Below are 13,823 nucleotides of genomic sequence, written 5' to 3' on the forward strand. Positions count from 1 at the left end.
GACAGAAAACTTAATATGTCAAAGACATTGACAGTGTGCAGAGGCAAAATGTACAGAGAATATCACAATGCAGCGGCAAAAAATGTAAAACAGTCACGATGTTGAGATATCATAGGGCAAAAAAAAAATGTCAAAGTCAACTGGTGTGTGTTATATCTTAACTATTTCACAGTGCATATAAACAAAACTGGAATACAATCATATACACAAAAAAAATGGAAAATGTGCACGGTCTGATGTGTAACGACAAGAAAAGCGACCTGCTAACCTTACCTTGCCGGGCACTTGCCAAGAAAAAATACGATAATCATCAGTAATTAGTCATGTGAATATAATTGCATTAGTAAATGGCATCATAGTGTGTTGAATCATACAGTGTCTTCATTCAATAAAGGGTTTAATATTTCACCAATGGTGGTTACCTTTCGATTTTCTGGTTCTCAAAGTTTCGACGTGTACAACATTGGGGTGAGGGATGCTGCGAATCCGATATGGACCTGCGTATAGAAGTTCAAATTTACTGCACTTACCTTTTAATTTGCTGGATAAATAGTGTGTACGTACTAATATCTTCTGTCCAACGTGAAAGTCGCGGCGTGTACAAACCTGTTTTTGCTGTCTTCTCCGGCGCTCTGCGGCACGTTTGATGTTGTTCAGCGCAATCTCAATTATTTCGTGGTGTCTTAGTCGACGACATTTAGGGAAGTTTACTAATTCTTTAATTTTGTTTGGTGGTTCAACGTTTTTCAGTATAACGGACGGAGTTAGCATAGTGGATTCATTTGGAATGGAATTAATTACATCTTGGAATGAGAGTATGTGTGTATCCCAATCAATATGTCTTTTGTGGCAGTATATTCGACACAGCTTACCAATTTCTTTCATTAATCTTTCACAAGGGTTCGAAGAAGCATGGTACTTGGATATATAAATCGGAGAAATGTTTCTAGCTCGTAACATGCGTGTCCATATGGCACAACGAAATTGTGATCCATTGTCAGAAATTACTTTCATCACATGCCCTACATGAAATAGAAAATGTTTTACAAATGCTTTCGAAACAGTTTTAGCAGTAGCTTTGCGCAACGGAGTGAAAGTAACAAATTTTGAAGTGAGCTCAACAGCGACAAAGATCTAGCAAAAACCTCTGTTAGTTCTCGGAATAGGACCAAAAATGTCTACTGCGGCCATATGTCTTAATTTAACAGGTACAATGGGATATAATGGAGGAATATGTGAAGCGGTGTCTGATTTAGCTTTCTGGCAAATTTTACAAGACACTAAAACTCGTCGTATACGTTTCTCCATGTTGGTAAAATAACAGTTCTGTCTCAGTATAAGAAAACATTTTCGTGCTCCGTAATGTGCGTAACTTAAATGAGTGTACCAGATTAATTTGTTAACCAGTTCGTCAGGAATGCACAATAACCAATTGTTGCTGTCAGGATGAGAGTGGCGAAACAGAATGTCATTGCGTACAGTGTAATGGTTTCTAATCGTAACATTATTCCTATCTTGCCAAAGGTGTTTAATTTCTTTCCACACATTGTCTTTATTTTGTTCTTGCGCTATGTCCTGTAATGACGATGAAATAAAGTTTTCAAATGCAACTTGCTGAATGTACATGACACTGAAATTTGCTTTGCATAAGTTGGTTGCGACGTCTTGCTGATTGTTGCTGAGAGAACGCGACAGTGCGTCTGCTATAACATTTTGTGTGCCGGGAATGTGAACTATTGTAAAATTAAATTCCTGTAAATAAAGTTTCCATCTGCTTAATCTGTCGTGAGTGAATTTAGCCGAAAGTAAAAATTGTATTGCTCTGTGGTCTGTGTAAACGGTGGTATGTCTGCCATAAAGAAAATGCCGAAATCTTGTGAAAGCCCATACAACACATAATGTTTCAAGTTCTGTAACAGAATAATTTCGTTCAGCAGGTGACAAAATGCGACTTGCAAATGCGATGTTTTTAATTACTGTAGAGCCATCTTCTTCAATTTCCTGGAAAATGTGTACGCCTAAAGCCGTGTTAGAACTGTCGGTGGCAATGGAAAAATTTCTAGTAAGATCTGGGTGCGATAAAAGTGGTGCATTCAACAAAGCATGTTTCAAATAACATTCTCGTGAACAAGATTCTGCGTGTGAAAATTATTGCTTACGTTACTGGAATATGCAACCTGTACTGTGTCTGGTCAAATTCTGTCGTACGTGCTATTATTTACGGGAGGATGCTGTGGCATTTCGACTATTTGAACTGCTCTGTTATTTTTTTACTGACGTGTTACGCTATAGATGACACCTATTGTCTGGTTCATTCATCATAATATGTTGTTGCTGATGTTGTTGCTGCTCATAAGATCGACTGTTATTAAATATACGCTGAAAATTGTCCTCATCATTTTTACGTCTGTCATGATAGTAATTTCTATACGGCGTATTGCGATACGAGTTGAAATATTGTGTTGTCTGTACGTAGTTATTTCTTTGCTCCCATGCGTTGCTATTTGTTAGACCTGGGACAATACGTGCACGCGGCGAAACATTAAAGTTAGGTTGACCTTGTAGACTGCATTGTTGGTTAGGTATGCTAAGCGGTTGACTTTCATGCTATTGTAGTGAAAAACATCTATTGTTACAAAAATATGGTTCCTGTTACTAATAATTTTACACATACTAATGATTACAATTTTATCTGTTATTAAAATTCCCGTGATTCTGGAGTGCCTAATGAAAATTGTCACATTCGGTAAAAATTTGTCATAGCGTGTTTTCATTACAACGTTTCTTAATTCTACATAGAGCAATAGTTAAAGAGCAGTTTTGATAGATATAAAGGATAGTAGAAGAGAAAGCAGCAGTGCAGAAAACTAAAGATGAAACAGCACTGCTACAGCTCGGGGCCCTATGCTCGCTACGGCACATATTCATTAAAGCGTAATGAATCCCCTGAGGTCATTTACACACTGCAAATAAATTTTAACCTTTGCGTTGCAGGCAATGGCGGTAAAATTCCAAAGGCAAATTGTTGTATTCTTGCTAATTCAAGTTTCTGCATTACAGGCGATACTGATGAAAGTACAATAGCAAATTGTCGTAACAGGTTCAAAGCTCGTTTCCGCATTACAGGCAATAGCGGTGAAGGTACAAAAATAAATTGTCGTATACAGCTCAAAGCGTGTACCTGTGTTCTGTCATTATTAAATTCTTTACATTTTCTTGCGGATAAAAATTGCTCGTAATCTACGTTCTCGTCATTCAATTTGAAAACACGTTCGGGTTTGTGAGTGAATCTGTTCGTCTGCGTCATTTCGTACTTCAAGTCGCGTAGCTTTTCAGATTTTAAGTCGCGTAGCTTTTCGGATTTTAATTCGCGTAGTCTCTGTAAATTGTTCACATTATACACGCTGCGTGACTCTGACAAATGTTCGCAACGTGGTGGATTCTGTGACGTGTTGGTGACTGAAATAGTTTTTAATTCTGTTACTTTAAAACTTTCGACATTTTGGTTGTTCTGTCGTTCACTTTTATTATTGACTTCCGTATTCGGAGTGTGTGAAACTTCCACTGACTTTAAATTAATTTCGTCGCGAATCTGTACTGCGTTTTTAGGGCATTGTTCTGTGACTGCATTAATTTTGTGTATCTGTGTTTCGTTCGTTGAACATTGTTCAGTGACTGCATTAATCTTGTCTTTATGTGATTCTGTTGTGCCTACACGTGTTCTACTTAATTCTTGTGCAACAGTGCCAACTTTTTCATTACTGTTATTAGCACAAGTCCTAGTATTCACACGTAATTGTTCTTTAGTGTCCTGACATTGAACGGTAACAGCTGTAATCTCTTCCCTAACTTGTTTGTTCTGTTCACTAAGTTGTTGTTTGAGATATTCTTTAAATTGTTTGTTATCTTCGCTATTTTGTAGCAATATTGCCATAATTTGATCAAATCGAAAATGAATATCTCTATTCTCTTTACTGTGTGATGGAGTGTCTGCAATTGTCATATTTTGTGTATCCATTTGGACATTCTGTAATCTACCAGAGGGTTTGCCCGTCGGATGTACACTGTCAGTCACTATTTCGGAATTAAATGAATCCGTCGTACTTTGTGTATCCTGTTCATTTTCATTAGACAAATTTGTCTGTACGTTACTTGAATTTTCCAAACCGGGTGTGTTACGCTGGGCAGCGCTCATTACAATAGTGCACCCCGCGTCATCAATTGTCGTCAAATCAACACAAGACACAATATAGTTCGCTTGTTCATCATTAAGGTCTACATCATTATTAATGATTGGAACGCACTGATTGTCAGTGAACGCAGGATTGTCATCATTATACTGCGTGTCACAATTACTATCGGTCACGTTGTTTAAGTCGGTAATTTCCTCATAATACCTCGCGATGCACTATTCACAGTCTTTCGCGGCATTTTTTTACAATAGTCAAAATTATTCACAAAACAATAATAAGCACAATGCAAAAGCAACACACAAATACAACAGAGCAACGCATTGCCGTTGACCTGTAGAAAGAAAGTCACAATATTAGTAAAAGCGTTGCGCCAAATCCTAATCATATCTAAGCAAATAAGAGCAGATATCTGACTGTTTTTCGAAAGACTCTCAACGAAATTCGATCCTGGACTGGGTGTCGCCAAGTGTAACCTCCCCACAAAAATTTAAAAAGGACAGAAATAATAAATGGGAGCCAAGTGTAACCTCCCCACAAAAATTTAAAAAGATGACAACATTTAATAGAAATGGGAGCCAAGCGTAACCTCCCTAGCAATTAAATGTACTGACAAAGGCAATAAAAACGTGAAATTCGCAATCTGACTCGGGTGTAAGCTCCCACAAAAAAAAATAATAAAAGATAATTCAATGCTAATGAGACTTCAGTGACAATATAAACTCAATTAAACCGAAATATCGGTCTTTGGCCCTGTGCAAAAAATCATAATTAATTTCTTACCTCATTGAAACTGCATGTCAAATTTCTGCTCTTATTGTTGGCCACGGCTTGGGGGAAATGCATTGCAAATAATATTTTCTTTTTTTTTTTTTTTGAAATTTAACTGAAACTTTTCTTTAAAGGAAATGGAAGGAGATCGTTGGTTCAATTAAAAGGTTCTTTTGTTGAAAATTGCTTTGAAATCAAAATTATTATTGGGGCGATTATTGCACAAATTAGTTACAGTTAATTTACTTTATTAGCTGAGCGCATTTAAAAATAATATACCTCATCCTGAATCTTGACCAGAATTCCATGTCGACGCTCGCCGACTCCTCACACACAACTGCACTGCGCTGCTACTACCGACATACTGCACTGCTCACAGACTGCCCACTGACAGACTGCTCGCCACTGTACTGCACGACTACTACCAGCACCTCCTATAGAGGAAAGCCTGCGCGCCCGCTCAGTGACGTCACGCACGTAGTCTGGTGCCGGTGCTCGCAGTCCGTTTGGCCACAGCAATAGACTGTTACGGGAACCGTACAAGGAAAATTCGTAAAGAAATCTGACATACCTCTCTCATGAATTACAAGATTTCCTTTCTCAAATGACCCAGTTCTTTTGTCTGTAACTTATTTCTGCATACCTTTTAGCCCCGACGTAAAAAGTGGCTGTAATAACTTTCATTATCTGAGGCATCAAAACTCCCAAATGAATGGACCCATTTCATTGTAGTTCATTTTAAAGGTACTTTAATGGGGATTGTCACGACTTGTTTGATGGCAGTCTGGTTAGCCGTTCAAAGATCGTCAGCTACACAAAGTGCAAGTATTTGCCACCAGTGTGCTCTTTCCCAATACCATTCCTAAACTGTAAGTGCTGTAGTATAAATTGTAAATCTCGAAAAGGCCAATCTAAACGTCTGCAACGGTATACATTTATCTTTTATGGCTGACCACCATTCACCATTCTTCCGTTTTGCAGTTCCTGTGTAAGACGATTTTTAATGACAAAATTTTTGATTGAAAGCCATCCGCGAAAGATTCTCGTATGCTCTCGCGGACTTTCTTTTAGGGGTTTTGTTCTGTTTTTTAAGTTAAATATTGCATCACTTTGACGCAGGTCTAATAATGTGGACGGCACTTTGCAAAGTAGCACACTGGCAGCTAACATTTTACGGACACTGTTATTGCCGCTGTTTATTCCTTATGTAGCAAAATCCATTTTAAAACCTGATTGGATGATATACCTGTTAATTAAAAAAAGAAACACGAAAATTGGGCAAATAGTGTTCAAATTATAACGCCCCCTATAGAGAGGCACTGGTAATAAGCAATAGTATGAGTCGTTTCAAAAACTAACACTGCCCTGAAAGACATGTTCTACATATGTTTTAGTCCACCATTTCAGCAACCTTGTATTCATGCTTTTTTTTAAAAAATTTAAAGAAATTTCTCCTGTTAATATTTTTTAAGTGAAATGCAGTTCTAATGAATGATATGATATCTCTTCTCAGTTTGTGCACCTTTCCCTAAGAAAGTTTCTTTCCATTAAGAAAATCTCACTGACCTGAGATGAGTATGTAATGGTATTGCCATAAAGTTTTGGTATGCCAATACAAATTTCAATGAATTCTCTTTTCCCAGCAAGTTAACTAAATTTCCATTATGTATTGAAATTACAAGAGGTCTCAAAATACAGATTACCAGGTTAGAATTTCGCTGCTCTAAACTGAATACCTTTGAAGAAAGAATGTTTCTGTACTAAGAAGTATATACTTTGAAACAAACTATTTGCATGAATTGCACATAAATAAATTTCAACTACAAAGTAAACTTTCATTTCATCTGTTGAGAAGTTTTATGACGTGATGTGACCTGTGATGAAATAATTGTGAAAAATGAACACTTACCTTCATTTGGCATCACATTTGGGCTGCACTCACCAGTGGCTTAGATACTTCATCCTTCCGTAAGTTTGGGGAAAGGGGTGGGGGTGGTGGTTCAGCTCTATTTAGTTGCAATACATTAACAGATCATCATTCCAAAATATATATACTGGTAATTGTTTAAAAGTGGAAAACAAGTTTCATCTACTGACCATGCTGATATGAATGAATGCAAATTAAGTAAAAAAATTCTGTGTATGAATGAATTTATTTATTTCTTTTGTTCATCTTCCATACACTCTTGTCAATAATCACTAACACATGGAATGAGAAAAATTTTAGATTATAGTGGTTCACAATAGAAAATTATAGATGTACAGCATGAATACTATGTAGTGACAAAATAATTAAGACTTATGGACACCAAGGCCAAACATTAACAATAACCACATTCTTGAGACTTAAGTTTCATAATTTTAGGAATAATAATGATAAATTTTGAACAACATTAATGATTAAATTGCTATTTTATAATCTCCAGGGTAGTAATGGAAGGTCTTTAAGTGGGACACTAAAAGAATGCAAATAAAACACTGCACCATAAAGTTTTGTGTAGGAAGAATGCATATGAAAGCACTGTAGTAGAAAAATGGCGATGCATATAGACATTATATTAGGTCACCCTGTAAATTACAAGTAATTACCAACTGTAAGTGTATGTTATGTGGCAAAAATGTGTCAAGTGGTGTTGGAATATGATCTGGTTACATTAATTAGATTAGGTGAGTGAAAAGCAATTGTGACAGGCTTAAGCTTTTTTAATATTCTTTTATAAACAAATATATTCAAAAAGCCAACAGAAGGGCATACCTGAGAGTCCACCTCAGATATTTTTCTCCTCGGCAAAGATGAGCTAACAAGAAGGCACTTTATGGCACAGAGCAAGCATCTATTTAAAGAGCTCAGTAATTAGTCAACCTGAGAATTAGTGGCATTCAATAGTGCTTGTAACAGAAGTGAGAGCTGTTCCACAATTACATTACTATTAGATGAGGAGACCTGCCAATCATTATACACAAAGAAGGCCATGAAAGTACTGCAAAGCCCTCCCCTAACGGCTTCTCCATTTGTATTAGTAGTAAAATATATGCGAACATGATCTACATGAGAAAATGTTGAGAAAACAACAGTTATAACAACTGCAGAGAAAGTAGTAAACTCAGAAAAAGAGAGGCAATTGTCACAGCATGCACATCTGCACTCATAACAGTGACAGTAGTAGAAGACAGAGGAACACCACAAACACTACGTGAAATCGAAATTTATCTACCTAAAGAATCCATAAATACTATAGTAGCTTTTTCAACAGTAACAATTAATGAATCATTACAAATTGGCAGATTTCTCACATGTATCACAAGCTAAAGTAATAACTTCAGTATACAAAGAAAAGTGTTGCAGAGAATGTAGAGAACTATAGAGCAATTTTGCTCTTGTCTCCCATTTATCACCAAAACAAAGTAACCTTGTTTGCAAAAAAAGTGGAGTCTGCTATAGCACAGTTTGTGTAAGTTTTTCTCAAAATAATAAAGGAAGGTGATCAAAATGGCATTGTTTTGTCATTGTCAAAGGCATGTGCCATGTTGGGCCACATAACTTTATTACACAAATTAGAAATACTATGAATAAGGCATGCAGCAAAGAAGTGGTTTAAGTCATACTCGGAAAAGCAAGCGAATTGATTTTTAGGTTTCACATACTATAAAAAGATTACTATTGGTCCTCTCTGCCTGCCACACCCCCTCCCCTCCCTCCTGTATGTATCATTCACCACCCAACTTCAACTGAGAAAAAATTAGTGTAAGATTCTTTATATTAAAGATTAATTTCTTTGATAAAAATTTCACGTTAGGCTATTAGTGTTGATAGCTGTTAGCAGCTGTATATTAAAATATTTATACAAACTCTCAGCCATAAGTTACAATTTGGTAAGTTTGACTAGTTTCAGATTAACCTGACTAGTTCAGCTTAAGAGGCATTTGTTGATGTGGCAATATTACTGATGACAGGTTTTGTATTAATGATTTAAAAAGAATCTAAGATAAAGATTTCAAAGTTATGTTGTAAGAGTTTGCAGTTTTCGCTGAGTGTTTTTTGAAATTTTTTTTCCATTAACCTTTTTACAGTAGTTGTTTAAAAATATATTGACACCAACCCAAACAACACTTTTCATTATTGCCTGGGATGAATGTCCATTGCAGCATACCCCATCAAATAATAAAAAGTCATTTTCGTGAAGAGTAGCAAGTGCTACTGCACAGGCAATAGCACGTTGATTCGTACAGGCAAGAAAATCTCTTTCATGTTCTTTGAGAAGTTTGCTGATGACAATATAAGTGTAGACAATCATATTTAAAATAGTGTCTGATGGGTATTTTAGTCCTCCATGATCAAGTCTCTGTATCAAACTAAAATGTTCGTTTATTGGCAACTCCTTTTCAATCACAATTTCATTAAGGCAACTCCCACATTTCAGCTTCTTAATCACTGCATGAGCACAGTAGCCTGCAATGAAAGTTAAAGACGTTGCAATATCTTTCACTGAAAGAACATCGTCTTGAGTTACACTGACTTCTATGTCTAATGTGTCTGTTTCTTCAACTTCAGAAAACATAAAATTTTTTATGGCCCCTACTGTGATATTGCCATAGGAAGGAGAACATAAAACTAAAGGCATTACACTTTGAATTCGAAGCTTCTTTTCTGCTTCATAGACTTGTGTCACTGAAACATTGTATTGGGAACCTGCAAGCTGTCTATACTTTCGAAAACGCTGCTCAAGCACATCTGTTTGTAGCTTGGCTGTCAGTAAATAGCTCATACCTAGCACTTCAGTACAGTATCGAGCAATCTCTACAACGGCATATGTTGTATGCTGAATAGCAAAAAATGTTTCTTTTGTGTGAAACCCACTTGACAAACCTTTTGCTTTCCACACATCAAGCCAGTCTAGAAAATCTAGCAAAAATTGCATAGAAACGCTATCAGTTGTCAATGGATCCATATAAGGATTCTGTTTGTGTTTCCCTTTAAACACTGATTTCACATTCATGACACCAAACCATTTTGTTATTATTCGAATGTATTCTGCTGTTGATGGTGCATGTCTCAAATCAAATTTATCACTAGCTACCTCAAGGCCCTCTGACACATGTCGATTGAATATCTGCAGCACTAATTTCATGCTCTGTTTTTCTAATGATGTAGGGCAAAGTGATTTGAGAGACAATGTGTGACAATATTTTACTAAAGAACTGGAATCTATGTCATAAATCTGTTTCAGTGTTTTAAAAGAAGCTACAGAAAACTTATTTTCTTCCACTTCTTTTCTAACTGGAAACTGAGGATAAAACATATCTTTACCATCATTTTTTTGGTTCAGCCACACATTTCTTATGCATTTAACAATGTGTATGGCATCAATTAAAAAGAAAAGTGGGCGATTAGGATCAGATGGATGTTTAAAAACTATATTAACAGCTTTATCCAGAGAAAACATTGACATGGTTTTGCTATTGATTTTGTTGTTGTCAGTTACCACACAAAAAACCCTATAGCCTATTAGTTCAAGGCCATTTATTATGGCCAGTAGCACATCGTATAATGCATTAGATGAAATGGTTTTCACCGGTAAAATGTGAACAACATCCCTGTACAAAGACTTGACACTCTGCAACATAAATACAAATGCTGAATTTGCAGCACATTCAGAGTTATATGACATGCCCAAAACACTACCTCCTTTATATTCCAAATAAGAATTTAGATGAATTTCATCTACACTCAAAACAACATTGACATCATCGCTGTTCAAGTATTGAAATTTCTGTCTTGCATAGGACAGGAAATTACTTCCCCCAAGCCTTTCGTGAGATGGATTCACATTAAATTTGCTGCAGATCCTACGCAGAGTGCTTGGATGTGGCATTTTCATTAATGAGCTGCTACGTAAAAAATTGTAAGCATGAGAAGAAATTGAAAATAGCAAACAACACAGTATCATAAATGTAGAACTAAACCTATGATTAAATTTCTTTACATTTATGAGACTAACTTGTTCATATATAAAGTCTACCATCTCCTTTTCACTCTCCTGTAAACTGTCTTTCAGCACTCCTAGACTGTCTTTCACTATCTCTACAATACTATCTATAGAAGTTTCTGAGTGCCCACAATCTGTGTCTGAAAACTCCTGCAGTACACTGACAATTTCATGGATATTGGTTACAATTACAGGAAAAGATCTTTTTCCTAATGTCTTAATTTGTACATCTTTCTTAAACAATGAAACATTTAAATTACTATCTATAACGACAGAATGTGTGATTAATGGTGCTGGATTTCTTATTATCTTTAAAAAACAAACAAAATCACTGTGTTTTTCGATCACACTCCACTCGTTGGGCAAATCCACTTCCTTCGTACGCAACATTAACTCTTCTAAAGAACTGAAGCTGAAAGTGTTTTCATAGTCCTTCTGTGATGCTAAACTATATTGTAACGCTGCAGCTAACTGCTCATTTTCAAGCCTTTGCTTTTTCTCCTCTGGCCCTTCACGTCTACTTTCTTCCTTTGAAAGGTAGGAAGGACAGTTTGGGAGTAGTGATGGAACTGCATCTGGTCTCAAACGTGGTTTGAGAAGGGGGGCTCTTAATAACTGACCAGTCCTTTCATCCACAATTTGTGTTTCCCAAATAACATCATCCTTGTGGAAGTGAACATGACATACCTGTAATTAAAAATGAATAAAAAATGAAAAAGGTGCTTACAACTGAATGTGATGACAATATTAATAGTGTGAAAACAATTTATGAATATAAAGTTAGTTTCTAGTTCTAAAATACAAATAGACTCCCAACTAAAATGCAGAAGAATGCTCAAGTGATAAATGTGGCCATGGCATAGTAACTCTATAAAACAATAACACTACCATATGAAAACACATGCAGTTACATGTCATGGCAACAAGCTCTTAAAGAGATGGTGAAATGAAGAAAGTACTTTCCCCATCAAAAATTACAAACATTGACTAATGTTTGTAGCATAATTCAATAACAGTGACAATTTTTTTTATAAGTTAGCCTTGAAGCTCATATTTACAAGAGGGGTGGGATTTTTGCTTAATGTCTTGCTCTATTCCCCCCCACCCCCCACCCCACACACACACCTCGGACACAAGAAAGCATGATGACACCAAACTCACACAGGTGTAATCCAAGAAGCAACTGTGACACAGTAACAGAATAATACAAAGTAATTGTCAACACCGTGTAACCTTTAGAACTATGAAATACTTAAAGGTAGTGCTTTTTATCAGATAGACACTGTTTTGCTTTTGATATCAGTTCATAACTTACATAAAAACTGACAGTATGATGAACTAATACATTGCCACTTATGTGCTACCTATTAGGCTAAACATGAGCACACAATTGCTTTCAAGTACTTTAGCTGTGTATCTATAAGACAGCTGTGTAGGCCACTGGCATGTATCTGAAATTCCAGATGGCCTGTTAATCCATTCATGTACTCATTCATTTTTCCTGTCTATGGTTCACTGTTAAGTCTAAAGCCTACTATATTCCCTAATAGTAACATTCCTTGCAATGACTTCAAATTCCCACCAATAATTTATTAAAAACAAGCGACTGAGACACTGTTTTTACTTCATTTTCAATTTCTGGGTACACCACATTACTTGTTTTTGAACAGGCAACTTCCTAAAGACTTTTACAGCAAAAAGAAACACAAATACAGAAGCAGAATACATCGAAAATCGTCTGTATCTTAAGTGCACGTACTTAATTATAAACCGACTTTTATTCCTAACAACAGGCAGCATAAACAGTAAGTATAAAGATATACTGAGATATTTAACTACGTAAGTATGACTGTGCTTAGGCTATACTGGTTGAACTTGCAGAATACAGAATTCATATAACCTATACCAGCTAAACTGTAGAATTGCCAGGGAAGAAAACGAAACGCTATTTTCTTCGGCACTTATTCAGTTAAGATCTGATATATTAGTCAAAATGTCGCTGACCTTCCTTACTGCATAAGTGCCTATTCTTTGTTAGCACACTTAACCTCTTTTAAGAAATAAACAAAACAAATACTTACTCTTGAACTTGAAGAAGGAGTGAAGTTATCTCTGCGAATACTTGACAACCATTTCTTTCTCATTGCTTCATCCTCCGGAAATTTAAACACGGTTACTTTTGATCCACCGTCGTAATTTCCTCTACAATTCGGCACACAACAACGATACGGCATTTTGCAGGCAACGAAATTTTCACAGGCAAGAAAAACAGATCACCAGTTTAGTGCACAGAAACTAAACAACCAAATCACGTACACTATAATAGTAAACTGACGCGAAACTCGCCGAACGACTATTCACAAGCACTGTTCCGTGAAACTGTTGAAGAAAGGACTATGTGTGTAGCCATCTTGTGACGTCACGCACTACGTAGACAGGCTTTCTTTTACAGGGGGTGCTGCTACTACCGACCGACTGCTAGACGCAACTGAACTGAGCTACTGCTACCGACAGAGTGCACTGCACGACGACTACTAGAGTACTGCTCGTAACACTCGCGCGGTCAAGCGCAGACTAACCACGATAAAAGGCTCTCTGGTCAAAGATTTTATCATGCCTCACCATCGCTGCTACGTTACATACGTGTTTCAAGGGTCATCTTTCTACACCTGCTGTGCCGAGCATGATGAAGTTCGAATCAACAGCAGAACTGGGTATCGTTCCGGAAAGAGGTCGACGACCGGCTGCACCACATTTGGTTGACGAAATCGCTGGTGCTCCTCCCAATTCCAGATCGTCAGGCAGAGCACATGCTGTGTCACGACAGTTGAACGTCCCGTGGTCGGCACGGTGCTTCGAACCATTCTCAAATGGT

At 36.7% G+C, this 13,823-nt stretch overlaps 1 protein-coding gene across 1 annotated transcript in view; it reads right to left on the reverse strand.

The window, feature by feature from the left end:
- The window catches only part of LOC124790154 (THAP domain-containing protein 5-like), a 53,391-nt gene extending 40,170 nt beyond the window's left edge, over positions 1 to 13,221 (reverse strand). The window contains exons 1-2 of the mRNA XM_047257766.1: positions 13,030 to 13,221; positions 10,961 to 11,635 (exon numbers count right to left, since the gene is read on the reverse strand). Coding sequence (XP_047113722.1) covers positions 10,961 to 11,635; positions 13,030 to 13,182 — 828 coding nt within the window. The 5' untranslated portion in view covers positions 13,183 to 13,221. The remainder of the gene's footprint in view (positions 1 to 10,960; positions 11,636 to 13,029) is intronic.
- Between the last annotated feature and the right edge of the window lie 602 nt (positions 13,222 to 13,823).

The sequence above is a fragment of the Schistocerca piceifrons genome, chromosome 1 (genome assembly GCF_021461385.2).
Source record: "Schistocerca piceifrons isolate TAMUIC-IGC-003096 chromosome 1, iqSchPice1.1, whole genome shotgun sequence".
NCBI classification, from domain to species: domain Eukaryota; kingdom Metazoa; phylum Arthropoda; class Insecta; order Orthoptera; family Acrididae; genus Schistocerca; species Schistocerca piceifrons.